This window comes from Suncus etruscus, chromosome 19 (assembly GCF_024139225.1).
Source record: "Suncus etruscus isolate mSunEtr1 chromosome 19, mSunEtr1.pri.cur, whole genome shotgun sequence".
NCBI classification, from domain to species: domain Eukaryota; kingdom Metazoa; phylum Chordata; class Mammalia; order Eulipotyphla; family Soricidae; genus Suncus; species Suncus etruscus.
In genome coordinates, this window is record NC_064866.1 from 228,221 (window position 1) to 256,172 (window position 27,952).

General features: G+C 45.8%; 1 protein-coding gene across 1 annotated transcript; it reads right to left on the bottom strand.

Moving 5' to 3' along the window:
• ANP32E (acidic nuclear phosphoprotein 32 family member E) lies at positions 1-27,356 on the bottom strand. Its single transcript, XM_049765947.1, has 7 exons — positions 27,263-27,356; positions 15,776-15,925; positions 12,763-12,885; positions 11,442-11,610; positions 8,440-8,618; positions 1,090-1,141; positions 1-260 (listed from the first exon to the last, which is right to left on the bottom strand). The coding sequence occupies exons 1-7, from the start codon at positions 27,314-27,316 to the stop codon at positions 196-198; spliced, it is 792 nt and encodes a 263-aa protein (XP_049621904.1). The 5' UTR covers positions 27,317-27,356; the 3' UTR covers positions 1-195.
• Between the last annotated feature and the right edge of the window lie 596 nt (positions 27,357-27,952).

Genomic DNA, 27,952 nt, shown 5'->3' on the forward strand with positions numbered 1-27,952 from the left:
TTTTTCTCTACATACAAGATGATCATTAACAGGCTAGTAAATTTTATTTGGAATGATAAGGCAAAAATAGTAAAACCAAGCTTTTCCTATAAAAAGTTACACATTATTGTCTGTAGGGTAAGCTATTTGTACATGAAGTAAGTCATCACTCCACTGTATACCCAAGACCCATCGGAGACCCAGCCTTTCACTGGTCTAGTCATCTTCCTCTCCTTCGTCCTCAGCATCTCGCTTTCTCTTTTCCCCTCGAAGACCTTCTTCTGAAATAGCCAAAGGAAAATTGTGAAATAACCTTAGCACATGAATGTTAGTTAATATAGTGAAAAAGTAATGGCCTGAAGAAATAGTTTGTCTCCTCTTAATTTCTGTCAATTGCACCGTAATGAACTTAAATGAAGAAATCCATAAATGACAGTTTGATATGTACCCTTGTGACCAAATCATGAAATACATATTGAGAAACTGAAGGGCCTGGTTTTATATTAGTAGTAAATAATAATTCTCTATGGTACGTAAAAAATGCCACAGAGCAAATCTAGAGAAGACATCATCTGGGGTTCAGAAAGAACTCATCTCAGAGACTTCACACTTTCCAAAATGAAAGACCTTAAGAAAACGAATAGGGTCCGGAGAGATAACACAGTGGCATTTGCCTTGCAAGCAGCCGATCCAGGACCAAAGGTGGTTGGTTCGAATCCCGGTGTCCCATATGGTCCCCCGTGCCTGCCAGGAGCTATTTCTGAGCAGACAGCCAGGAGTAACCCCTGAGCACCGCCAGGTGTGACCCAAAAACAAAAAACAAACAAACAAACAAAAAAACTAATAAACTGAGCTCATCATTCCACTATCTTTTTACTCTTATTTAAAATGCAAATGTTCTAAGCTACTTCAGTTTGGGGTTATTGTGTTGTTTTGGGGCCATACCCCAAGGTACTCAGAACTTATTTCTGGCTCTGTACTCAGGGATCACTCAGAGTTCATATGGGATGCTGGGAATCTAACTAGGTTAGCCAAACATAAGACAAATGCCCTAGCCACTCCAATCTCACTCAACATCCTTTACCCTTTACCCTTTACTGATTAACTTACCCTCATCATCTTCTTCCCCTTCTTCAACATAGTCATCATCATCTTCTTCATCCTTGAAATTCAAGTATTGTTTGAAAATCAGTAAGTCATGACATAAATTTTTTTTTTTTTTTTTTTTTGGTTTTTGGGCCACACCCGTTTGACACTCAGGGGTTACTCCTGGCTATGTGCTCAGAAATCGCCCCTGGCTTGGGGGGACCATATGGGACGCCGGGGGATCCAACCGCGGTCCTTCCTTGGCTAGCGCTTGCAAGGCAGACACCTTACCTCCAGCGCCACCTACCCGGCCCCCATGACATAAATTTTTAATATACATTCCAATAAAAGCAAAAAGACTGGTTACTCTGACAACCTCTGCCAAAACTATAAAAACCTTTGTTAAAACCAAAGGAAGCGGGGGGTGGGGGAGATCTACTTGTAAAAGCCCGAGCAAATCAAATTTATTCATGGAACAAAGTTCCATGTTTTGACCAAGACTACAGATCATTGGAAATATAACCATTGTAATTAAGGACTAAATTGCTAAATTTATTCCATTTTAACTAAATTTGTTTTGGAGTCACACCTTGCAGTACTTGAGGGGCTCTTCACTCAGAAATTACTCCTGGAGGGGTCAAGGAACCATATAGGATGCCAAGATCAAAGCCAAGTCAACTACGTACATGGCAAGCATCCTACCCACCCACTGTGCTATCCCTCTGGCCCCATTTTAACTAATTTAAATAATAAAATATGCCCACATCGAAAGGGCAACTTCTGGCTATTTCATAGGCAAAATTTTCCATTTAGGGTGCTGAAGAGACTGGGTAGGTCATTTGCCTTTCATGCTGCTGATGTGGATTTGAACTCCGGCATCTCATACAGTCTCCTGAACACCTCCAGGAGGTACCTGTGTGCAGAACCAAGTAACTCCCTGACCTCCATAGAGCATGATGCAAAAACAAAAACAAAGTCTTCATTTTATCAACTGAAATAGGAAATACTTGAATACCAGCCCAAGCCTTAATCGTCACTTACTCTCTGAACCATGTTCTGGTCAAAGAAAGTAATCATCTAGAAAGATCTCTAAATCCCTCCTACTATTAAAAATCTGTTCATCCAGGGCTGGAGTGATAGCACAACAGGGTAGGAAGTTTGCCTTGCATGAGACTGGGCCCAAGCTAAATCCTCAGCATCCTATATGGTCCCCAGTCTGCCAAGAAGTGAGCGCGGTTGGGTGTGACTCAAAAACAAAAAAACAAAAAAACAAAAAACTACTCATCCAAAGACTCAGAGATAGAACAGTGGGGTAAGGTACTTGCCTTAGATGCAGTTGACCTGAGTTTGATCCCTGGCATCCCAGATGGTTCCCCAAACTTACCAGATGTGCCACGGGCTATTCCTCAATGCAGACCCAATATTAACTCCTTCGCACCAAAGGTGTGGCCCAGAAATTTTTAAAAATCTACTCATCCAAATAACAATTTATCAACCACAAAAAAAAAAAAAAAAAAAAAAAAAAAAAACCAGTAAAGTTTGAGCTTTAATTTCTTTTTTTTTGGGGGGGCCACACCTAGCGCTCAGGGGTTACTCCTGGCTGTCTGCTCAGAAGTAGCTCCTGGCAGGCACGGGGGACAATATGGGGCACCGGGATTCGAACCAACCACCTTTGGTCCTGGATCAGCGGCTTGCAAGGCAAACGCCGCTGTGCTATCTCTCCGGGCCCCTCTGAGCTTTAATTTCTACAGAATAAATTCTAAATTGCTAAAATCTGATTTGTCTAGTTTTCTGTTTTGTGTGTGTGTGTGTGTGTGTGTGTGTGTGTGTGTGTGTGTGTGTTTTTTGGTTTTTGGGCCACACCCGGCGGTGTTCAGGGGCTACTTCTGGCTGTCTGCTCAGAAATAGCTCCTGGCAGGCACGGGGGACCATATGGGACACCGGGATTCGAACCAACCACCTTTGGTCCTGGATTGGCTGCTTGCAAGGCAAACACCGCTGTGCTATCTCTCAGGGCCCTGATTTGTCTAGTTTTAGGAAGCTTCTACTTGAAAGGCAAGTATACTGCTCTATGACTGAAAACATCACTGACCCTGGAGTGGCCAAGATTTTAAATATAATCTTAAAATATAATTTTAGGGCCCAGAGAGATAGCACAGCGGCGTTTGCCTTGCAAGCAGCCGATCCAGGACCATAGGTGGTTGGTTCGAATCCCGGTGTCCCATATGGTCCCCCGTGCCTGCCAGGAGCTATTTCTGAGCAGACAGCCAGGAGTAACCCCTGAGCACCACCGGATGTGGCCCAAAAACCAAAAATATATATATATATAATTTTAACTTTTGCAAAGTAGAACACAAATCTCTGATACGTAATGAGCTCTTCTATGAATATTGTATTCTAAACCTAACAACCCCCTTATTTTTATTTTTTGAACCATCCCAGCATTGCTCAGGAGTTCCTCCTGGCTCTGTGCTCAGGAATCACTCCTGGAACTGCTCAGGGAATCATACGGGGTCCTGAGATTGAACCAGGATCAGCCTCTGGCAAGACAAGCATCTCCACCCGTCCGTCCCATGTCCCATCTCTGGCCCATCATTCCAGTCTCCCCTTTCCAGTTCAAGTAAAAAGGTCCATCTCTGGGGCCAGGGCGAAGGCCCTGAGGGTCAGAGTCAAACTGACCCCACCGCTGCGGGGCTCTTATGCCTACTGGAAGTGACCCCTGACCTCTAGCACAAGCTTGGATTATTATACCCAGAGGATTTCCTGGTGTGGCCCCAAGCCAAAAGGAAAAAATGGGAAAAAGCTGTACTTGGCTGGAACATTGGTTGTACAGTGGGTGGGGTGCTTGCCTTGCACTCAGCTGACCTGGGTTCGATTTTGGGCTCCACATCTGGTCCCATTAGCCTCAACAGAAGAGGGGACCGGATAGATAACATGAAGGTAGGGCATTTGCCTTGGTTTTTTGTTTTGGTTTGGTTTTTGGTTTTTGGGCCACACCCGGTGGCGCTCAGGGGTTACTCCTGGATGTCTGCTCAGAAATAGCTCCTGGCAGGCACGGGGGATCATATGGGACACCGGGATTGAACCAACCACCTTTGGTCCTAGATCGGCTGCTTGCAAGGCAAATGCCGCTGTGCTATCTCTCCGGGTCCAAGGCATTTGCCTTGTATGCAGAAGGACGGTGGTTCAAATCCTGACAACTTGTTTGGGATCTTGGTAAATTAGGAGCTATAGAATAATGAAGATAAACTTTTTTTTTTCGGGCCACACCCGTTTGATGCTCAGGGGTTACTCCTGGCTAAGCGCTCAGAAATCGCCCCTGGCTTGGGGGGACCATATGGGACGCCGGGGGAACCCCCGGTCCGTCCTACACTAGCGCTTGCAAGGCAGACACCTTTCCTCTAGCACCACCTCGCTGGCCCCTGAAGATAAACTTTTTTTTTTTGGTTTTTGGGCCACACCCATGGGTGCTCAGGGGTCACTCCTGGCTGTCTGCTCAGAAATAGCTCCTGGCAGGCACGGGGGACCATATGGGACACGGGGATTCGAACCAATCACCTTTGGTCCTGGATAGGCTGCTTGCAAGGCAAACGCAGATGTGCTATCTCTCTGGGCCCGAAGATAAACTTTTAAGAATTTAAAGATAGGGGGCCCGGAGAGATAGCACAGCTGCGTTTGCCTTGCAAGCAGCCGATCCAGGACCAAAGGTGGTTGGTTCGAATCCCGGTGTCCCATATGGTCCCCAGTGCCTGCCAGGAGCTATTTCTGAGCAGAAAGTCAGGAGTAACCCATGAGCAACGCCGGGTGTGGCCCAAAAACCAAAAAAAAAAAAAAAAAAAGAATTTAAAGATAGGGGCTGGAGAGATCGCACAGAGGTAGGGCATGCAGCTGACTCAGATGGACCTGAGTTTGATCCCCAGCATCCCATATAGTACCCCGAGCCTGCCAGGAGCGATATCTGATTGCAGAGCCAGGAGTAATCCCTGAACGTCACCGGGTGTGGCCCCCCTCAAAGATGCTTATTTTAAGAAGCTAAGAACTTCTTAGCTGTTTTTGTTTGTTTTGTTTTTATTTTGGGGCTACACTTGGTAGCACTCAGGTTGTTCCTGGTTCTGTGCTCAAAAATTATTCCTGGCAGCCGTGGATACCAGGGATCAAACCAGAGTTGGATGCATGCAAGACAAACTTCCTACCTGCTATACTATTTCTCTGGTCTCATGAATGCCACACTTGGCATATTCAGGTGTTACTCCTGGCTCTGTGCTTCCAGGTCATTCCTGGTGGTGCTTAGGAGACCATAAGGGATGCTGGGTATTGAACCTGGATTGGTGCTTGCGTGGCCCTACCCGCTGTACTATCGCTCTCACCCCTCTGCTTAGTACTTCTGGATGTGAATGGGGCTGTGAACACTGTCAGAGTGTGTTACCCAAGTTTTCCCTGCCTAGCAGTTCTTTTTTTTTGTTTTTTTGTTTTTTGGCCACTTACACAAGTTTGGGTCCCTGCCCCAACCAAAAGAAAGGCTGTATTATCCAATAGATAAGAACTATAACTGATCAATATAAAACTAATTTGAAAAAGAACACTAGCAAGTTCAAGAAATGTTATTTTAACGAATAAAAAACCAATATAAATTATGAAAACAGGGTTGAAAAGTTAGGACAGAGGCAAAGCACTTGCCTTGCACATGGCCAGCCCCAAAATGTCCTCTGAGCCACTCCCGGAGTGAACCCTGAGTAGTCAGGAGTAAACTGAGCATGACCCCAAAGCATCAGGAAAAAAAGGAACAAAGAGCAAAGGAATTGGGTGTGACTGATTTTAAAATTGCATGAGACAACTACAGGGAATTCTTATCGCTAAGAATTTTTTGAAATGTAACCAAAGTGATATTACTGCGTACCCAAATTCAATCCCTGGCATCACACTGTCTCTTGAGCACTGCCAAGAATGATTCTGAAGTATAGAGGCAAAGAATTGCTAGGCATGGCCCCCCCAAAAAAAGAAAAATAGGAATTCATACAAATTCACCAAGCTGAAGATTCGCAGATGGCTCAAGGGGCTGAGCATATGCTTTGCATGCAAAAGATCTAAGTTCAATCCCCAGCATCACACAAATACTGAGCTGGAAGCAGCCCTAAACAAAATCATGGTGAAAAAGAAAACACAATACTGGGCTAGAAACAATACAGAGATTCATGTGCTTACCTTGAACTGGGTAAGCACTACATATGGTCCCTGAGTGGCCAGAAGTGACTCCTGATCTGAGCCTCTCACCACACACAGCAAAATAAAACAAGTCATGAAGCATGATTTGGGCGGTGGTTGCACAAGTATCGTAGTGAAATTTCATGGCCTTATATCTATCATCAGTGCTCTTCACTTAGTAAAGCAATTAAATGCAAGGCAAGATCGTCATTTCAACAATATATATAAGTAGAAAAACAAGAAGGCTTGTTGTGACAATTTAAGTTTGCACTTTGGGAGATGGAATTCAAGGAAGGTTATCTATCTATTTATCTATTATCTATCTATCTATCTATCCACCTATCTACCTGTCTATCTAAGGGCTCCTATGTCTTGGAGAAAACAAACACAATGATTTCCACCAAGCCACGTAAATGGTGGCCTCAGCACTCAGATGACAAGACCAGCATTGAATGGAGCTACTCCAAAGTGGTCCAGGACCCTTTAGAAAGCTACTCAAATGCATACGTAAGAATTAGGAAAAGGATGGGGCCCGGAGAGATAGCACAGCGGTGTTTGCCTTGCAAGCAGCCAATCCAGGACCAAAGGTGGTTGGTTCAAATCCTGGTGTCCCATATGGTCCCCTGTGCCTGCCAGGAGCTATTTCTGAGCAGACAGCCAGGAGTAACCCCTGAGCAGCACCAGGTGTGGCCCAAAAACCAATAAATAAATAAATAAATAAATAAATAAATAAATAAATAAATAAATAAATAAATAAATAAATAAGTAAATAAGTAAGTAAATAAATGAATAAAAGAATTTGAAAAAGGGGCTGGCTATTTAAGCCTGGGTTCTCCCTTCAAAACCTTTGCCTGTATTTATATAATTTTGCTTGTTTATTTCCACTCTGGAGAAGCTGTAATCAAGAAGCTTCTTAAACATTCAGTTTTCTCTCTTAAAAAGAAAAAAAACACAAGCACTCCTCTCTTTTCAACACTCACATCTTCCTATATGAGTTTCAATAAAAAAAAAAAAAAGAAGGGGCCGGGCGGTGGCGCTGGAGGTAAGGTGCCTGCCTTACCTGCGCTAGCCTAGGATCCTCCGGCGTCCCATATGGTCCCCCAAGCCAGGAGCGACTTCTGAGCGCATAGCCAGGAGTAACCCCTGAGCGTTACCGGGTGTGGCCCAAAAACCAAAAAAAAAAAAAAAAAAAAGAAGAAGAACTAAAAGATTAAAGACACAAGGCCAGAGAGATTAGGGTTTTGCCTTCATAAGGTCAACCGAGGTTTAATTAATCCCTGACATCCCCTATGGTCAACTGAGCACTGCCAAGAGTAACAGCATTTATGTACACACCAACAGTGTGTGTGTATGTGTGTGTATGTAATTATATATATATGTATGAGTGTATATATGTAGATGTATATGTAAAGAAAACTAAAGGAACCATTTTCTTTTTCAAGAGCCAGAAACTAAATACTTTACACAAACTAGCTTGTAAATTTGGGGGGGGGGGGGTGTCACATCCGGCCGCACTCAGGGGTTCCTCCTGGCTCTAAGCTCAGAAATCGCTCCTGGCAGGCTCGGGGGACCCTATGGGATACAGAGATTCAAACCACTGTCCTGCATCCAAGGCAAACGCCCTACCTCCATACTATCTCTCCAAACCTTAAAATCTTTATTTTTTTTGAGGGGCATATCATACCCAGCAATGCTCAGAGGTTACTCCTGGTTCTGCGCTAGAGGTCACTCATGGCAGGACTCAAGAACCATATGGGATGTCATATGAACCAAGTTCAGCCATGTGCAAGGGAAGCACCCTACAACATTGTACTATCACTCCAGCCCCAAATCTTTAATCCTCTGAAAGTTGTATAATTTTAGTTTTGTAAATGCCCAAATCGAAGCTCAGAAACATAAACATAAAACAGTCCCAGCCATGAGGGAGAACAGCAATAGACTGAGCCCATGTTTCATATGCAGGATACCGGGTTCTATCTCTGGAACCACAGGGTCCCCAAAGCAAGGCTGGGAACACTGCTAGTGTGGCACTCCTTGCAGCTCCCAGGGACCACGGGTGGAGACAGAAATTCCTACAAGGCTGATTAAGCATGTGCTCCAACCCACACTTACTTTTCAAGTCCTAGCCCCATGCCTAAATAATATTCAGTGCTTCTAAGAAGCATCTATCACCTGAATTTCTTCTTTCATCAAATATGAGAGGCCCACTTCCTCTTCTCCCTCTCCCAATTCAGAGCCTTCGTCATCATCGTCATCGTCGTCGTCATCCTCTTCTTCATCATCTTCCTCGCAGCCTTCCTCACCTTCGTATCCCGGGCCAGCTTCATCTTCCTCCTCCTCCTCATCTCCATCTTGAATGACATTTGAAGAGGTAAGTAAATGGTTAGACAAATGCTTCCTTTTTTTTTTTTTTAATGGTTTTTGGGCCACACATTCCTGGCTATACGCTCAGAAATCGCCCCTTCACCACCACCACTACCACCCACCACCACCATAAAAGCAACCATGCACAAAAACAAACAAAAAACAGAAATCACCCCTGGCTTGAGGGGGCCATATGGGACGCCAGGGGATCCGTCCTATGCTAGTGCCCACAAGGCAGACACCTTACGCCCTGCACCAGCACTCTGGCCCCGACAAATGCTTTTTGCTAGGATTCTTTTTGCCCTTGCCCCCATCACTTCAAATGCCTAAGCAAAACATGTGACCTCTGAGTGATTAAGTCTTTTTTCCCTTTGACAACATCCACATTTCCTATCTGAAAAAAGTGATTTCTAAATGCTGATTCTTTTCCCAACAGTTGTCCAAATGTCATATGAACTAAAGTTTGTTTTGCTTTATAAACACTTTCTTTTTCTTTTTTTTTTTTTTTTTTTTTTTTTGATTTTTGGGTCACACCCGGCAGTGCTCAGGGGTTATTCCTGGCTCCAGGCTCAGAAATTGCTCCTGGCAGGCACGGGGGACCATATGGGACGCCGGGATTCGAACCAATGACCTCCTGCATGAAAGGCAAACGCCTTACCTCCATGCTATCTCTCAGGCCCCAAAATAAATCAACAACTTTTTTTTTTATTTGGGGGACCATGTGGGACACCGGGATTCGAACCAACCACCTTTGGTCCTGGATCGGCTGCTTGCTAGGCAAACACCGCTGTGCTATCTCTCCGGGCCCGCTTTATAAACACTTTCAAGTATACTTTTCCACCATTTCTTTTTCTTTTGGGAAAGCTTCCCAAGCAGTGTCCAGAAGGGCTAAGGGTCCTTCTAGACCAGCAAAGGACCAAGATATACCTGGCCCATCATTTCAATTATTTTTTTTTTTGGGGGGGGGGGGAGTTGGGCCGCACTCTACGGTGCTCAGGGTGTGCACTTGGCTCTTTTTTTTTTTTTTTTTTTTTTGTGGTTTTTTTTTTTTGGGTCACACCCGGCAGTGCTCAGGGGTTATTCCTGGCTCCATGCTCAGAAATTGCTCCTGGCAGGCACGGGGGACCATATGGGACGCTGGGATTTGAACTGATGACCTCCTGCATGAAAGGCAAACGCCTTACCTCCATGCTATCTCTCCAGCCCTGCACTTGGCTCTTGACTAAAGAATCATTCCTGGGACCGGAGAGATAGCATGGAGGTAAGGCTTTTGCCTTTCATGCAGAAGGACAGTGGTTCGAATCCTGGCATCCCATATGGTCCCCTGTGCCTGCCAGGGGTGATTTCTGAGCATAGAGCCAGGAGTAACCCCTGAGCCCTGCCAGGTGTGAACCAAAAACAAACAAACAAAAAAAAAGAATCATTCCTGGCAGGTTTGGGGGACCATATGGGATGCCAGTGATCGAACCCAAGTCAGTTCCTGGTCAGCTGCATGTCAGGCAAATGTCTTACTTACCACTGTGCTATCGTTCCAGCCCCTCATTCAGAATATTTTCAAGTTTCATTCACACATGAGTACTGAAGCATGTATGAGTACCTATTTCTTCCTTTTTTTTTCTCTTGAGGGATATGAGGGCCACTCCCAGATGCTAAGCTGAGCCTCTGATATCATTTTCATAGCTGAGTAATCTCACAATATATGGTATTATCACCTTTTGTTTATCCATCAGCTGCCTGACATTGAGCTGCTCCCATTTTTAGGCTACTATGGATACTACTACAATGATGGTTGGTTGTATCTTAAATCAGTATTGTAAACACTTCCACTAGGAGCCAATACACAAATTTCTACAGATACAAATTTTCATGGGGTCTCTTATAATAATTAAATTCCCCCAAGACGACTAGAATCAAAAAGTAAATAAATAAAGAGGGGCCGGAGAGATAGCCTGGAGGTAGGGCATTTGCCTTACACCCAGAAGGACGGTGGTTCAAATCCCGGCATCCCATATGGTCCCCCATGGCTGCCAGGGGCAATTTCTGAGCACAGAGCCAGGAGTAAATCCTGGGCACTGCCGGGTATGACCCAAAAACCAAAAGGAAGGGAGGGAGGGAGGGAGGGAAAGAAAAGTCATTACATGTTTTTAAATTTTTCCTCTTATTGATATCCTTTTCCATAATCCTTTTCTAATTTACATAGCTCAATTAGAGGTTATAAGTCTGATACATTTACCAGGGTTTTGTTTTTTTTTTTCGGGCCACACCCGTTTGATGCTCAGGGGTTACTCCTGGCTACGGTCAAAAATTGCCCCTGGGCCCGGAGAGATAGCACAGTGTTTGCCTTGCAAGCAGCCAATTCAGGACCTAAGGTGGTTGGTTCGAATCCCGGCATCCCATATGGTCCCCCCGTGCCTGCCAGGAGCTATTTCTGAGCAGATAGCCAGGAGTAACCCCTGAGCACTGCCGGGTGTGGCCCAAAAAAAAAAAATTGCCCCTGGCTTGGGGGGACCATATGAGACGCTGGGGGATCAAAAAACCGCGGTCCTTCCTTGGCTAGCACTTGCAAGGCAGTCAACTTACCTCTAGCGCCACCTCACCAGCCCCACATTTACCAGTTTTAAGAATAATTACCCTCGGGGCCAGAGAGATAGCATGGAGGTAAGGCATTTGCCTTCCATGCAGAAGGTCGGTGGTTCAAATCCCGGCATCCCATATGGTCCCGCATGCCTGCCAGGGGCGATTTCTGAGTGTAGAGCCAGGAGTAACCCTTGAGCACTGCCAGGTGTGAGACAAAAAAAAAGAATAATTACCCTCATCATCATCATCATCCTCTGTGTCTGGAGCTTCATTATCCTCCTGATCAAATCCATCTAAGTAAGTGATTTGCTGCAGCAGTTCGAAAATACTTTCTCTATAATCTTCCAGGTTTGTAATCTCACAGTTAAACAAATCAAGACTTTTCAAATTTTTCAGATTTTGCTGGAAAAGAAAAAAGTTGAAACTCATATTCAAGATAAAGACACCATATAATTTATTTTTCATTCATAAATCAGAAAATATATATACTTAAAATCAAGAGAATCATTTTCAGGGACTGAAGAGTAGCACAGTAGTAGGGCAATGTCGCAACAGCCTTGCATGCTGTTGACCCGGGACCAACCTGGGTTTGATCACCAGCATACCATGTGGTCCCCCAAGCCTGCCAGGAGAGATTTCTGAGCACAGAAGCCAGGAGTAACCCTGAATGCCACTGGGTGTCCCCCCCTCCACCAAAAAAAAAAAAAAAAGAAACCTTAGAAAGAGGAAGGGCCACAACTATAGTATAGCAGGTAGGGTGCTTGCCTTATCCTGTGTACTGGGTCCCCCCCCAGCACCATCAAGAGTGCAGAGACAGGGCCAGAAAGATGAAAGATAACCCAGTGGTAGGCATTTGCCTTGTATGCAGCCAACACAGGATGAACCAGGATTCGATTCCCAGCATCCCATATGGCCCCCCCAAGCCTGCCAAGGGTGATTTTTTAGCACAGAGCCAGGAGTTAACCACTGGGTGTGATCCCCCCACAAAAAAGAGTGCAGAGTCAGACATAACCCAAGTATCCCCAGGTGTGCTGCCTCCCAATTTTTCCCCCTGAAAGTTGTGTGTGTGTGTGTGTGTGTGTGTCAAAATCAGGTGTGTGTGTGTGTGTGTGTGTGTCAAAATCAGGGGTGTGTGTGTGTGTGTGTGTGTGTGTGTGTGTGTGTGTGTGTGTGTGTGTGTGTGTGTGTGTGTGTGTGTGTGTGTGTCAAAATCAGATCTCAAACATATCCAAGGCTAGACTGACAGCTCTGTCCCACATCCTGGCCCTAAATGTTTCTCACAAAAGGAAAGCGGTCAGCACTGAAATCAGAAGGTTGCTCAAAAGTGTCGCAAAGTCCAAGGATGTCAGGCTGGGATACTGATCCAAGTGTAGCAACATAGGCCTTGCATGAATTGAAAGTGCCCTGAGTTCCATCCCAGGCACTGGAGGAGTGGCTGGTTCTTCAATCTTCAGGAATATCCACAACTCCAAGAACCAAAAATCCCCATGAGCACATCTCAGAAAATCTACTCCCCTTCCCTCAAGAAAGCCCAACACAAATCTACCCACTTACCAGAGCTTCCACTGTGCTGAGATCTTTGATTTTGTTACCACTCAGATTAAGGTAAGTGAGATTGGGACACTTCTCTGCCAGGACTTCCAAGCCTCCAGAAATTATATTGTCACTAAGTTCCAGCTAGACAGGCAACACAGAGACAAAACAAAAACTGGTGAGGGCCAGAATGATGTCACAGCTGGGAGGGTGTTTGCTTTGCCCATGGCCAACCCAGTTTCAATCCCTGGGAACCTGGATGACCCCCTGAGCCAGCCAGGAGTAATTTCTGGGCCCTGAGCTAGGAGACACCTCTAAAGAGCTGCTAGGTGTGGTTCCCCCCACCCCCACCAAAAAAAAAAAAAAGTATAGGGAGAAAGCAAAAAAATAGGTAGTGTATTTGGCTTGCACACAGCCAACAGTCATTCCCCAAGACCTCATATGGTACCCCTAGCACTACCAGAAGAGATAGCTGGGCACAGCAAAATGGACTCAAAATCAAACCAAATTACAAAATCTGTCAACTTAAAAAAGAACAGTGAATTTCTTCAAGAAATTAAACCCAGGGCCCGGAGACATAGCACAGCGGCGTTTGCCTTGCAAGCAGCCGATCCAGGACCAAAGGTGGTTGGTTCGAATCCCGGTGTCCCATATGGTCCCCCGTGCCTGCCAGGAGCTATTTCTGAGCAGACAGCCAGGAGTAACCCCTGAGCACTGCCGGGTGTGGCCCAAAAACCAAAAAAAAAAAGAAATTAAACCCAGGGGTCAAAGCAACAGTACAGCAGGTAAGGCATTTGCCTTGCAAGCAAACATCCTGAGTTCTAATCCCCTTCATCCCATATGGTCCCCAGAAACTGCCAGGAGTTATCCTCAGTGCAGAACCTGGAGTAACAACTGAGCATCACCCCAAACCAAAAACAGGTACAGAAACCAAACCCAGATTTGAGTCCAGCTGTATCAAAACTTGATTTCATGTTCCAGATAAAAATGTTAGGTATGGGGCCGGGCGGTGGCGCTGGAGGTAAGGTGCCTGCCTTGCCTGCGCTAGCCTAGGACGGACCGCGGTTCGATCCCCCGGTGTCCCATATGGTCACCCAAGAAGCCAAGAGCAACTTCTGAGCGCATAGCCAGGAGTAACCCCTGAGCGGCACAGGGTGTGGCCCAAAAACCAAAAAAAAAAAAAAAAAAAAAAAATGTTAGGTATAAGGCCAGGGAGACAGTACAGTGGGTAAGCCATTTGCCTTCCATATGGCCGACCATGATTTGATCCCCAGCACCCTATAGTGGTCCCCGAGCATCACCACGAATGATCCCTGAGCACAGAGTCAGTAGTAAGCGAAAGAAAAAAGAAAAGGAAAAACATTAAGTATACATAAAATTCAGGGGCCGGGAAGGTGGCGCTAGAGGTAAGGTGTCTGCCTTACAAGCGCTAGCCAAGGAACGGACCTCGGTTCGATCCCCCGGCGTCCCACAGGGTCCCCCCAAGCCAGGGGCGATTTCTGAGCACATAGCCAGGAGTAACCCCTGAGCGTCAAACGGGTGTGGCCCAAAAACAAAAAAAAAAAAAAAAAGTATACATAAAATTCAAACTGATGTCACAAAGTATCATTAAATTTAAATTTCTAAATCATTATGAGCAGATTCTAAAATCTGTCGTACCTTGGTTTATTTTCTTTTGGGGGGGGAGCTTTTGTTTCATTGTTTTGGGGCCATATCCATGCTCAGGGCTTGCTCCTAGCTCTGCAGCCAGGAGTCATTCCTGGTGGGCGTGGGCAAACATAGGGTGTCAGGAATTGAGCTGCGTTGATCATGTGCAAGGCAAGCATCTTAACAGCTGTGCTATTTCTTCTGTCCCTCTGACTCGTCTTGCTGAAAAGTCAACACCTTCTCATTAAAAGGCTCACGGTCGGGAGTCAGAGAGATATCATGGAGGTAGGGCATTTGCCTGGCATGCAGAAGGATGGTGGTTCGAATCCCGGCATCCCATAGGGTCCCCCGAGCCTACCAGGAGCGATTTCTGAGCGTAGAGCCAGGAGGAATCCCTGAGCAGCACTGCCGAGTATGACCCAAAAACCGAAAACCAAAAAAAAGCGCTCGGTCATTTTCTCAGCCAAATAGTTGACATACCAGGTCTTGGCATGGATGGGAATCATTCGCTTACAAACTCTAATAGGGAAGGATAGAGTCAAAGCGATGGTTAAGGCCTGGCCTGTGACAGATCCCTGTTCAAATTCTAGCAGAGGACAGAGCACTGCTGGGAGCAGCCTCCCCTCTCCCACACCGAAACATAGCACTACTGGGCCTGGGAAGAGCACTGCCCTGGATGACGTTGCTAATGACGATACTGCACAAGGTGGGTTCAGGCCTCTCTTACTCCCCAGAGTACTGCCAGGAATGGTCCCCAACAACCTGAAATGGGAGGAGCTAGCCCATGCTGGGAATGGCCCAAAAATAAACAAACAAATTAATATTTAAATAAAATAGTCTAGGACCAAAGCTATAGTACAAGGGGTAGGGCGTTCGACTTACATACAGCCAACTTGGGTTCGATCCCCGGCATCCCACATAGTTTAGTCCCCGAGCCTGCTACCAGGAGTGATTCCTGAGCACAGAGCCAGGAATAACCCCTGAACACCACCAGATAACTAAATAACTAAATAACCAACTGACTAGGACCAGAGAAATAGCTCATGGAGTCAGAGCACAGGCTTTTTTGCACATAGGAGGTGGGGTCCCCTGAGCAAAAGAGCTAAGGCCTGACCCGGAGAGATAGCACAGCAGCGTTTGCCTTGCAAGCAGCCGATCCAGGACCAAAGGTGATTGGTTCGAATCCCGGCGTCCCATATGGTCCCCCATGCCTGCCAGGAGCTATTTCTGAGCAGACAGCCAGGAGTAACCCCTGAGCACTGCCAGGTGTGGCCCAAAAAACAAAAAACAAAAAAAACAAAAACAAAAAAGAGGTAAGGCCAAGAGAGACTCCCCTGCACGGCCAGTTTAGCACAAACAAAACCCAGACAGACAAATCAAGCCTTACCTTTCGAAGTTTATGTAAGCTGGGCAGTCTTGCAAGTGAGCTAAGTTCCACATTAGCCATGCTCAGGAACTCCAGTTTTTGAAACGTATCATTCAGGCCCTCAATTTCGCCATTGACACACAGGCAATTATCCAGAACTAGCTCCGTCACCTGGAAGAAAGAGGACACACATCAGGGTTGCTTCGCTGTCTGTTCCGTAACACCAACAAAGAGGACATCACTGCCACCAGGCTCTGTGCAAAGAAAGCCCCTCCTCCCAAGACCAAACAGGCTAAAGTCACGACAAGTCAAGCTTTCCTTGGCGGTCTTATTTTTGGTTTTGAAGTTAGAGACAAAGCTGGCAGTGTTCAGGTTTTACTCCTGTCCAACAGTTCAGGAATGACTTCTGGTGAGGCTTATGGGACCGTGTGTGGGGCCCAAAATCGAACCCAGCTAGGCTGGGTGCAAGGCAAGCACCCCACCCACTGTACGATCATTGCTCCAGCCAAGTCCAGCTTTTCCCCATTTTTCCTTTTGGCTTGGGGCCACACCAGGTAATACTCTGGGTATAAGAATCCAAGCTTGGGGGCCGGGCGGTGGCGCTCGAGGTAAGGTGCCTGCCTTACCTGCGCTAGCCTAGGAGACGGACCGCGGTTCGATCCCCCGGCGTCCCATATGGTCCCCCAAGCCAGGAGCGACTTCTGAGCGCATAGCCAGGAGTAACCCCTGAGCGTCACCGGGTGTGGCCCAAAAACAAAAAAAAACAAAAAAAAAAAAAAAAAGAATCCAAGCTTGGTGCTAGAGGTCAGGGGTCACTCCCAGTAGGCAGAAGAGCCCTGCAGTTGTGGGGTCAGCTTGACTCTGACCCTCAGGGCCTTTGCCCTGGCCCCAGAGTGTGGGCGACCGAGTACCCACATGTTTAAAGGAACTTTGTATGGATTTTTCACCGCTGCCTGATTCAAGCCAAAAGTTTGCATAGCCCTGAGCCAAAAGAACCCTGCAAATAAACTTAGCTCACCACAGAGAACCTGGCTTAACTAGGTTCCTTAATCTTTCCATGGAATCTGTTTTTGTAACTGCTCTCAAGCATAGTCATAAATAGATTTTTGTAAGGTTTAAACTGTTAGAATCTATTAAGGATTTGCTTCCCCTCCCCCCATCCTGCCAGGTTTCTCCTTATCCTTCCCGCCATCAAAATGTGTCTGCTCCCATTGGTTAAAAATCGTTGTACCTGTACAAATCTGATTGGTTTAAGTTTCAATCCTGTGTTTTTGCTCCTCCCACTGAAACAGGCTATAAAAGCTTTGCTTATTCTCTCAATAAACCTCTTGACAGGAATTCAGCTTGAGCTTTTATTATTAACTTCTACGGATTAATTTTCTAGGTGTTCACAAAAGAGCTTAACACTCGCGAATTATTTGTAGCTGCTTTTGCCTTCTGTTCCGGTTAAGAGAAAGCGGCTGGCCGGAATTCTCTCCCAGCAAAGGACAGGAGCAAAGGCTGATACAAAATGGCGCCCCACGTGTGTGTTTTGAATCCTATGTGATCATCCCGTCGGCTGGAGGCAGGCGAATCCAGGAGCTAACGTGGTAAGACGTCGGGTAAACTCCCATCCGGAGTGACGCTGCGTAAGTCAGCCTTTCTTATGTGTGCACACATTTATTTTTGTGCCGACCTATCGTCCCGCAATTGGCTTTGGGACTCCTGTGCTTTTTTATGGGCAGCCCCCCTCAAGCACAGAAGCCAAATTCAGTGCTTAATATTCAGTCTGCATTAAAACGCAGGCACATAGAAGTTACCAAAAAATATATTTGTAATTTCTTAATGTTTTGTTTATGATGTTTACCAAAAATCTAGTTTTCAGGTTCCTGTCGCTTTAAATCTCTCAGTTCCCTCCCTCCTTTAACCCTTTATCTTCACTTCTGCTGCTTCAACCTCTGTGCTAATCCTGTTAAAACCGCCGCCTTTTTCCCTGAACAGCTCTAGCCGGCGGGCGGGCCAAAATTTCGCCGCTTTTTTTTTTCCCCCGCGCTGTTAATCTCTAGCCAGCCGGCGGGCGGGCAAATATCCCAGTCTCTAAACTCTTATAAAAACAACACACATTTTCCAAATCCCAGCTTGTCAGCAACTCTGTGCCTGAGTCACTCTCCAGGTCTGTGTCACAGCAACCAACTTCTACTAACTCCCGCTGCCACTCCCTTCTCTATGCCTGCACCCCCCACAGCCCCCCGCGGGGCAGAATGCCGGCGAGCTAGAAGCTGTGGCCGGTTCTAGCCCGCCCCCATTCCTGAACGCCTAAAATTAGGCTATTCACACGCTTTTCCGGCTTTTTAACCTACCCCCAAGCAAAATAAATTACCTGGTGTTCAAACACACCTGTCTGGGTTAGCCAGTGGCCGTTGCCTACAAAAACTTCAGGCTGCTTCAAAGATTTAAGCGAGCAGAACGGTCCTCCCCCCTCCTCCTTCCATCCCTTACAAGCTTTCCTTTCTCCTAAGTCGAAATGCCTAAGTTAAAATGTTTTTCTAAAGATAAAGGCCACAGTTGGTGAAATTAAAAAGTCTTATATGTGTTAAAAAATGTCATAATAAGTTATTTAACCTATGCAAAGGTGGCGTATATGTGGTATACTTTGTACCTGTTTTAAAAACTAGGTTTCTGTGTAGCTAAGGTGCAAAACATAAAAAAAAAAAAAAAAAAAAAAAAAAAAAAAAAAAAAAAAAATTCTCTAGAAAAAAAAAAAAAAAGCAACTAACAGCAATAAACACCCTTTGTTCATGCCTCTCAAAAATTTTAAAGCAAGGTCATAATTCAGTTACTTGTAATAACAAATTATCAGTAAATAAAAAACCTTTTCGTGTTTTAAAACTTAAACAAACACACAAGTATTAAAGTTTAAATCTTATATTTCTATTAAAAATTATTTTTAATCTTAAAAGTATATAAAGTTTGTAAAATAGTTCATGTCATGGGCATTTTTTAGTAGCTTAGGCTCCTTAATCTGCATTTAAATATTTCTTATATTTTGTCTTTTTAATTGCTCTTTCCTCTCCATGTCTGCTATTCAAATCTAATAGTCAAATAACATTTTGTAACATTTTTAACTTTGTTTTTAAGGAATAATTTGTAAATATAACACAGGTGTCTTTCTTACCTCTGCATTGAAAAAAGAGCAAAACTCCTTTGTTAAAATTACTGCACATGTTTATAAAGTTAATTTTTTAACAACTAAAATAATACAAGTAAGCAAAATAAGTTGGTCAGCTTTCCTTAACAATAGTGTGTAAACATTCCAAAACTCTAAACTAAGCCTAAGTTCTTTTAAATGCATAATAAATATAGCAAAATAGCATTGCCATTTAAAAAACTTAAACCTTAAGTAGCCTTATCCCTTTTCTCAATTTCAAGCTTAAATTTAAACTCAAAGGTAAGTACAAATAATTTTGCATTCTCCAAGTTTAATCTTAAATTGTCTCTGTTCATGTTCTGGTTAGCCTTTTTTAAAATAATATTGTTAATTAGCATTATAAAGGTACCTAAATTTTATAAGCAAATTCACAAGTACTAAAAATAATTTTGGTCTTCAGTTCTAGGTGTAAAAATGCATCAAATGTCTTTAACTATATTTTATAATGTCTACACATCTTGTTAATTTGGTATATAATTTTTACAAATTATTCACTTAAAATCTTCAAAGTACAAACAGTTGTTTTTTAAAGTCAGTTTTTTATACCTTTAATAATCATAGTTCATGCTCTCGTCTTTAATCATAAAAATTTTAACACTTTATTACAGCTGTCTTACTATTCTACTGTGAAACCAATTTATAACAAACCTGTTCATTTTCAGCAAATAATATACTTCAGCGTGGAAACTCCTTCTTCAGCGCTCCCCTAACCATGTCACTTAACAAAAAAAAAAAAAAAAAAAAATTTTTTTTAACTGCTAACATTTTACTTCATGTTTTAAACTTCAAATTTAAATTGTTTTAAAAAATGTTTTGTGTTAAAGCCAACCTTAAAATTTATTTTCAGCAGTTCCATTCCAGCTACATTAAAATAATTTTTTTTCCTTCTTCTTTTCTCTCACAAATATGCCGGCTAAATACTTTAAAAGCGCTTGTCCATTTTTCTAATGCAAGTTTTCATTCAATCCTTTTGTTCAGGTGTGCGTGTTATCAGTGAAAGTGGCCACAATGTTGTGTTTCTTGTTTGTTCTGTCTGTCTATTTGTTGTTTTTGCATTTCTATAAATACAATTTTTATAGTCTTATCCATTTTTAAAATTTCAATTAATTTTTTACCTAGCTTAGTCTAGTCATCTATAAACTGTGAAATCATGCTAAAAATCCTGTGCTAAGCTAGCTTTGTTCTATCAGCATGGCAAAAAAGATAGGGGATGGTAAACCTCAAAAATTTCTCAAATGGCCATCAGGAATAACTTTTTCCTGGAGAATTTTTGAACTTTGCAATCCCCAGTTTTTCTGCTATGTATAGTTAAGGCCAATACAATAAGGCCAAATGTGGCTACAAAAAGAAGCATCTAGCTTTAAAATAATAACTAAAAAGTTTAAAAGAAATCATTTAAGTTCAGTCTAAAGGTTTTTAAACAATTGGCTATCATTAATTATAAGATTTTTTAAAAGTGCTAAAGTCTGGCAAAAGTCAGAAGGCATTTCTGTGGCATTCAAAAATAATCATTTTACCTCCTGCCAAGTTGTTTTCTTATAGACCTCCTACAGCTTCCTGCAGTCCTGTCCTCATTCACTTCAAAAAAGCCTGCCACCCCTCCTGCTATCCCACCATTCCTGCTGCACCTGTTTCTGACTGACTCTGCCTAAGGGGAATGCTGGATGATACTCTGCCTGGCAGCCCTTCTATAAACCTTCAGCATGCCCACTGCTACCAACGACCCTGCTGACCTCCACTGGGGAGCTGAGACTCATCAAGGCATACCTTTGACACAGGTCATGGGCGTGGGACCTTGCTTACTCGGACCATATATGCGCCCCCCCTGTCCAACTATCAGACATTTGCAATCAAACCATTGTGGTTAACAACACTTACATCTTCATTGAAGCCCCCAACTCCACTGGACATTCTCCCCATATTGTTACTGAAATGTTTCTTGCTTATCATGACTATTAGCTTTGTTAATGCCAGATTAACCATCAAACCTGTTGGTCCAGTTTCCACCTTGAACCTCATCCTGCAGATGGTCAACGCCTCCACCATCACCGACCCTGCCTATCTGCTATTCATCTCAACCGCCCTTCTGCTTTGGCAACCTCCTGCCTGTCTCTGACCCCTTCGCTCTGCAATCCAGCCCCAAGCCTCACTTCAGCATCACCTTCAAACAGGTGGTGAAACTTGAACTTTGCCTTTTGGTACCCAATATAATTCCCCCTATTGAAAATTGTAATCAAATTCTTGTCATTAATTCCTCCTTTCAGTTCATAATTGCCCCCAATTTAACGTTTCTTGCCTGTTTTACTGGTTTATCTCCCCACATTGTTTCACATTTGTTTTTTCAGTCCTAAAACTACTGTGTTTTCATTGTTTTAATGCCTAACTTACCTGTCAAACCTGCTCTCACCCTAGCCTTAATCATAGGCCTGGGTGCTACCGCTGTAAGCACAATAATTTATTCATTGGTTCATACTCTAAAATCTGTCAATGCCTTAAGTATAACTGTTGTTAATAATGTTTCCAAACTTAAACTAAGTTTACAACACTTAAAGCACATTGTTAAATCCCTAGCAAAAATAGTGCAGCAAAACCACCATGGTTTAATTTGGTTTCCTTTTTTTTGAAGAAAGGGGGAATCTGTGTAGCTCCTAAAGAAGAATGTTGTGTTTTTAAGGATGAAACAGGTTTACTTAGAGACAGCATTCAACGTATAGAGGATGATTTAGTAAATAAACAAAAAGATTTAGAGCAGAGTGAGAGCTGGTACAAAAATTGGTTTTCTACCACTCCATGGATAACTACAGTGCTCCCAGCTTTTTTGGGACCCTTCATTGGCTTCATGTTGCTAGTTTCTTTTGGTCCTTGGGCTTTTCGCAAACTCACCACCTTCGTGAAAAATCAAGTGGGTGAAGCAACCAGAAAGGACTCAAAAGTTTTATACCAACAGCTATGCACCTCAGAAGACCAGCTGACGCCTGACATCTCCCCTCCTGCCAACTCTCCACCACTTAAGTTTGAAGTAATCGAGGAGCTGGCGCATAGACCTCAATCTGTGCGCTCGCGCCTTGCCAAGCTTTGGAAACGACTGACTCAAGGGTAGCAGATGCGGTGACTGGAAGCCCCACACCTCTTCACCCAGTGTGGCCAGTCCACCGAGGCACATCTGTCCCTTCCATATTGTATACTAAACAGGGGGAGATGTGGGCGACCGAGTACCCACATGTTTAAAGGAACTTTGTATGGATTTTTCACCGCTGCCTGATTCAAGCCAAAAGTTTGCATAGCCCTGAGCCAAAAGAACCCTGCAAATAAACTTAGCTCACCACAGAGAACCTGGCTTAACTAGGTTCCTTAATCTTTCCATGGAATCTGTTTTTGTAACTGCTCTCAAGCATAGTCATAAATAGATTTTTGTAAGGTTTAAACTGTTAGAATCTATTAAGGATTTGCTTCCCCTCCCCCCATCCTGCCAGGTTTCTCCTTATCCTTCCCGCCATCAAAATGTGTCTGCTCCCATTGGTTAAAAATCGTTGTACCTGTACAAATCTGATTGGTTTAAGTTTCAATCCTGTGTTTTTGCTCCTCCCACTGAAACAGGCTATAAAAGCTTTGCTTATTCTCTCAATAAACCTCTTGACAGGAATTCAGCTTGAGCTTTTATTATTAACTTCTACGGATTAATTTTCTAGGTGTTCACAAAAGAGCTTAACACTCGCGAATTATTTGTAGCTGCTTTTGCCTTCTGTTCCGGTTAAGAGAAAGCGGCTGGCCGGAATTCTCTCCCAGCAAAGGACAGGAGCAAAGGCTGATACACCAGAGATGGACTTGAACTGGAAAGAGGAGACTGGAATGATGGGCCAGAGATGGGACATGGGACAGACGGACGGAGATGTTTGTCTTGCCAGAGGCTGATCCTGGTTCAATCTCAAGACCCCGTGTGATTCCCTGAGCAGTTCCAGAAGTGATTCCTGAGCACAGAGCCAGAAGGAACTCCTGAGCAATGCTGGGGATGAGCCAAACAGTAAAAATAAATAAATAAATAAATAAATAAATAAATAAATAAATAAATAAATAAATAAATAAATAAACTGAATTGGCCAGAGTGATAGAACAGGAGAACATTTTACCTTGCATGTGGCCAACCCGAGTTCAATCCCTGAGTTCCAGGAGTGATCCCTCAGCACAGAGCCCTGAGCATTACTGGGTGCGGTCAATAAATAAATAAATAAACTGGAAAGAGGAACCCAATGCCTGCTTCAAACCAATGATGCGTTAAAAAAAAAAAAAACTGAAAAAGCCTTCTACTCTATTGTCAAAGCAAACCTGTAAGAGAAGACTCAGGAAAATTCACTTTCTCATTTTAAACCCTTTATCGTTGGTTGGCAAATGCACCCTAACTCAAAAATACCTTTCCTGGGGTTGGAGAGATAGCATGGAGGTAAGGCGTTTGCCTTTCATGCAGAAGGACGGTGGTTCAAATCCCGGCATCCCATATGGTCCCCTGTGTCTGCCAGCATAGAGCCAGGAGTATAGCCAGGAGTAACCCCTGAGCGCTGCCGGGTGTGACCCAAAAATAAAATAAAATAAAAAACCTTTCCTGGGGTTTATAGCACAGCGGCAGGGCATTTGCCAGGACAGACATGGGTTCGAATACCAGCATCCCACATGGTCCCCCAAGCCTGCCAGGAGCGACTTCTGAGCACAGAGCCAGGAGTAACCCCTGAGTGCTGCTGAGTGTGGCCCAAAAACAAAACAACAACAACAACAAAAAAAAAAAAAAAAAAAAAAAAAAACACCTTTCCTGAGGCTGGAGTGATAAGTACAGCAGCAGGGCATTCGCCTTGCACAAGGCTGGTCAGGATATGAACATGGGTTCAAAAACCGACATCCCACATGGTACCCTGAGCCTGCCAGGAGCAAATTTGGGGGGGGGGGTGGTCACACCCAGCAGTGCTCAGGGGTTACTCCTGGCTCTGCACTCAGGAATTGCTCCTGGCAGGCACAGAACCACTCTCAGTCTTGAATCAGCTGCTTGCAAGGCAAACACCCTACCACTGTGCTATCTCTCCGGCCCACCAGGAGGGATTTCTGAGTAACCCCTTAGTGCAGCAGGGTGTAATCCAAAACCCAAAACCAAAAACAAACAAAAAAAGAACCATCACCTTCCCTAATAAAAGACAAATTGTGACAGAGAGATAGTACTGCCGGTAGGACGCTAGGCTTGCACAGACAAGGTGATTCAATTCCCGGGATCCCATAGGATCCCGAGTCCACTTGGAGTGATTCTTGAGTACAGAATCACAAGTAAGCAGAAAGAAACGGAGAGAGGGACGAAGGGAGGTGAACACCTGTGACAGTCAGTCTTGGAAGGTTATCTGTTCTAACATGGAGACCAAGCAATATCACCTAGAACCCAAAATAAAACATTACTTCTGTCATCCTAAAGACATTTTTGTGGCATTCTCCCTGAGGCATGATGAACCACAAAAGGATAAATTCAGAGTTGTAATAACAAAACTTTCTGTGACAGTTCTTAAAACTCTTATTAAGAGGAGCAAAAAATAAAAGTATATTTGGGGGCACAGAGGTAGGACATTTGCTTTGCATGTGGCCGACCCAGGACGAACCCAGGTTTGAATCCCAGCATCCCATATGGTCCTCCGTGCCTGCCAGGAGCAATTTCTGAGTGCAGAGCAGAAGTAACTTCTGAGTGTTGCAGGGTGTGGCCCAAAAACAATAAGTAAATAGATATAAATAAGTAAATAAATATTTTTTAAAGACTGGAGAGATAGCATGGAGGTGAGGTGTTTGCCTTTCATGCAGAAAGTCATTGGTTCGAATCCCAGCATCCCATATGGTCCTCCATGCCTGCCAGGAGCAATTTCTGAGTGCAGAGCAGGAGTAACCTTTGAATGCTACTGGCTGTGGCCAAAAAACAATAAATAAATACATAATAAATAAATACAATATTTTTAAAAGACTCAAAAAAATTAAAATTTGAAAAAAGAACTTGGGGGTGGAACCAGAGTATATAGCACAGTGGGTAAGGTGCTTGCCTTGCACACAGCTAACCAGTGGTTAGATCCTCAACATCCCATATGGTCCCCCAGCCCACCAGGAGTGATCCTGGGCTCAGAGTCAAAAGTAATCCCCGAGGACTTCTGGGTGTGGCCCAAAACCCAAGAAATAATTTATTTTTGTTTTTAAAAAAACTTAAGGGGAGGGTCTGGAGAGATAGCATGGAGGTAGGGCGTGCCTTGCACGCAGAAGGATGGTGGTTTGAATCCTGGCATCTCATAATCTCATATGGTCCCCCGAGGAGTGAGTTCTGCGCGTAGAGCCAGGAGTAACCCCTGAGCATTGCCAGGTCTGACCCAAAAACCAAAAAAATAAAAGTAGAGGGCAACAAGACACTTTCGCCCTACATTTAATTTTACCTCATTTAGGTTGAATATGCCATGTTAGGGCTGGAGCAATAACACAGTGGGTAGGGACACTGACAACCTGGATGCTATCCCTAACATCCATATGGTCTCCTGAGCCTGCCAGAAGTAAACTTAGAACAACTTCTGAGCACAGAGCCAGGAGTAACAACCCCTGAGTGGCCCCAAAAAAACATGCCAGATATTGTGAGGGTTATAAATCAGCAAAAATAAATAACAACCACACAAAGAGTAGTGTGAGTGCGACTCTGAAATAATGTTGGTTTGGGGCTATACAGCAGCAACGCTCAAGGGTTGCTCCCGGCTCTGCACTCAGGAATCATTCCTGGAGGAGTTTGGGGAACCCCGAGACCTCAGTGATCCATCTAAGTGGCGTGCAAGGCAAATGCCCTCCCCGCTGTGCTATCTGGCTCCAGCCCTTGAAATACTTCTTTTCCTGAGCAAAGGTGGCACCTGCAAGGGTCGCTACACACGGAGACCCGGCCCGGTGGTGAAACGACAGGCACAAAGAGATTCGATGTCAGAAACCCAGTTTCCCCCGCCGCATCAAGTCCGCCTCTTTGCCGCCCTATAGACTCGGTCTGCGAGCTGGGATTCTAGAACTAAACAGTCCACTCGACTTGACGGGGTGTGTGCTGAAGACGGCAAACAAACTAGAGGTGTGTTTTGCCAAGTGTGTGATGTGAATCTGAGGCCGGTAGGTCTCTCGGCGCTGGGAAGTCAGGCTCTCCCCAAACTGGCCAGGAAGCAGGGGGGCTGGAGCACCGGGCAGGTGGACAGGTGGACAGTACCTCCCTCCCTCCCTCCATCTCCCTCCCTCTCTCTCTCTCTCTCTCTCTCTCTCTCTCTCTCTCTCTCTCTCTCTCTCTCTCTGTCTCTTTGTCTGTCTCTCTCTGTCTCTCCCTCCCTCCCTTTCCCTCTCTCCCTCTCAGGTGAGAGCTGAGTTCAAGGCAAATTTTTCAGTCTGACTCTTGTTTCCGCGTGTGGAGGTGTCCCGGGAGTCGGGTTGTTTTGGGGGGTGACCTGAGTACTGGGACACAGAAACTTCCAAAGGTACAAAGACATGAGGAGGCTCCAACTCTGCAATCAGGGGCCGGCGTTGCCCACCCTGCGTGCCTCGTGCCTCCCTGAGAAAGAAGGGATGGAGGGAGGGAGGGAGGAAGGGAGAGAGGGAGAGAAAGAAAGGAGGGAAAGAGGAAGAAAGAAAAAGGGAGGCAAGGAAGGTGGGAGGAAGGAAGAAGGGGAGGGGGCGGAGGGAGGAAGGGAGGGAAGGAAAGAAGGAAAGAAGGAAAGGAGAAGGATAAGGAAAGGATTAAAGGAAGGAGGGAGGGAAGGAAAGAGGAAAAGGAAAGGAAGGAAAGGAAAGGGGAAGGAAGGGAGGAAAGGAAGGAAAAGGTAAAGGAAGGGAGGGGAAGGAGGAGGGAAGGGAGGAAGCAGAGGGAGGGAGGCGGCGGCGGCGGCGGCGGAGAGCCGCTGCGAGGTGCGCCGCACGTGCCCGCGGCCCCTCGCCGTTCGTTCCCCAAGCTCCGAGCCGGGGAGGCTGAGGCGCCCGGGAGCCGCCGCCTCCATCCGCCTCCATCCGCCTCCATCCGCCCGAAGCGCCGCGCCCGCTGGCTCCGGCGGGCGGCCTGTCGCTGCGTCGTGTGCCGGCGTGCGGCCCCAGCGCCCCTCCCGGCGGCGCCAAGTTGCGGAAAGTTTGCTGCGCGAGCGGCGGCGCGAGCGCGAACCGGGCGCGTGCGCCATCTTAGAGCGCGTGAGGACGCGACGCGACGCGACGCGAGGCGAGAACCCCGAGGCGCCCGCCCGCCGCCCGCCGCCCGCCCGCGCCTCGCCTCGCCTCCCCTCGCCTCCCCTCGCCTCGCCGCCGCCGCCCCTCACCTCCTCGGGCGCGCGGTTCCGCAGCTCCAGGCGGATCTTCTTGTGCATCTCCATGGCGCCGCCCGCGCGGGCTCCGAGGCTGGCGCCCGAATGAATGGGCGGCCCGACGGGAGACGCGCCGCGGGCACAGCGAGCCCCGACGCCGCCACGCGCACCCCGGCCCCGCGCGCCTGCGCCTCGCCTCGCCTCGCCTCGCCTCGCCTCGCCTCGCCCCGCGCCCGCTGCCTCGCTCGCTCGCCCGCTCGCCCGCGGCTCCTTCCCCTTCAATGGCTGCTGCGCGACTGAGCCTCCATGACACGGCCCCGCCGGCCCCCTGGCCCAGGCCCCGCCCGCCCCCGCCTCCGATTGGCCGGCGCTTCGGCGTCGCGCTCGCCCACTGGGCCGCCCGGACGTCGATCCGCGTCGAGGGCGGGACCAAGGCGGATCCCGCGGCCTATTGGCTGACAGCAAACGCGCAGTTAATTCCGATAGGCTCGGGGGTCTGTCCGTCTCCCCGAGAGCAGTTTTGAATCCCTCACGCCCCCTCCCTTTCTTTGTGTCCTTGGCGCGCTTTCCCCACCTCCGGGGCTCTCGGGCGCTTTTTCAGGCCCTGCGGGGGCTGGTATGCAGGTGGGTTTTCGGGTCCACCCTGGAAGGAAAGGGGAACGCGGCCTTCATTTTTGTCGTCCTTTTGCTGTTGTTGATGAAGAA

Bases quoted from the DNA above. Each gene is read 5' to 3' on its own strand.
- ANP32E (XM_049765947.1), bottom strand. From the start codon at position 27,316: ATGGAGATGCACAAGAAGATCCGCCTGGAGCTGCGGAACCGCGCGCCC. The intron at 11,611-12,762 runs GTAAGTGGGTAG...TTTCTTTTCCAG, and splicing joins TCAGCACAGTGGAAGCTCTG to CAAAATCTGAAAAATTTGAA. The intron at 261-1,089 runs GTAAGTTAATCA...TGGCTATTTCAG, and splicing joins AGGGGAAGAAGATGATGAGG to AAGAAGGTCTTCGAGGGGAA.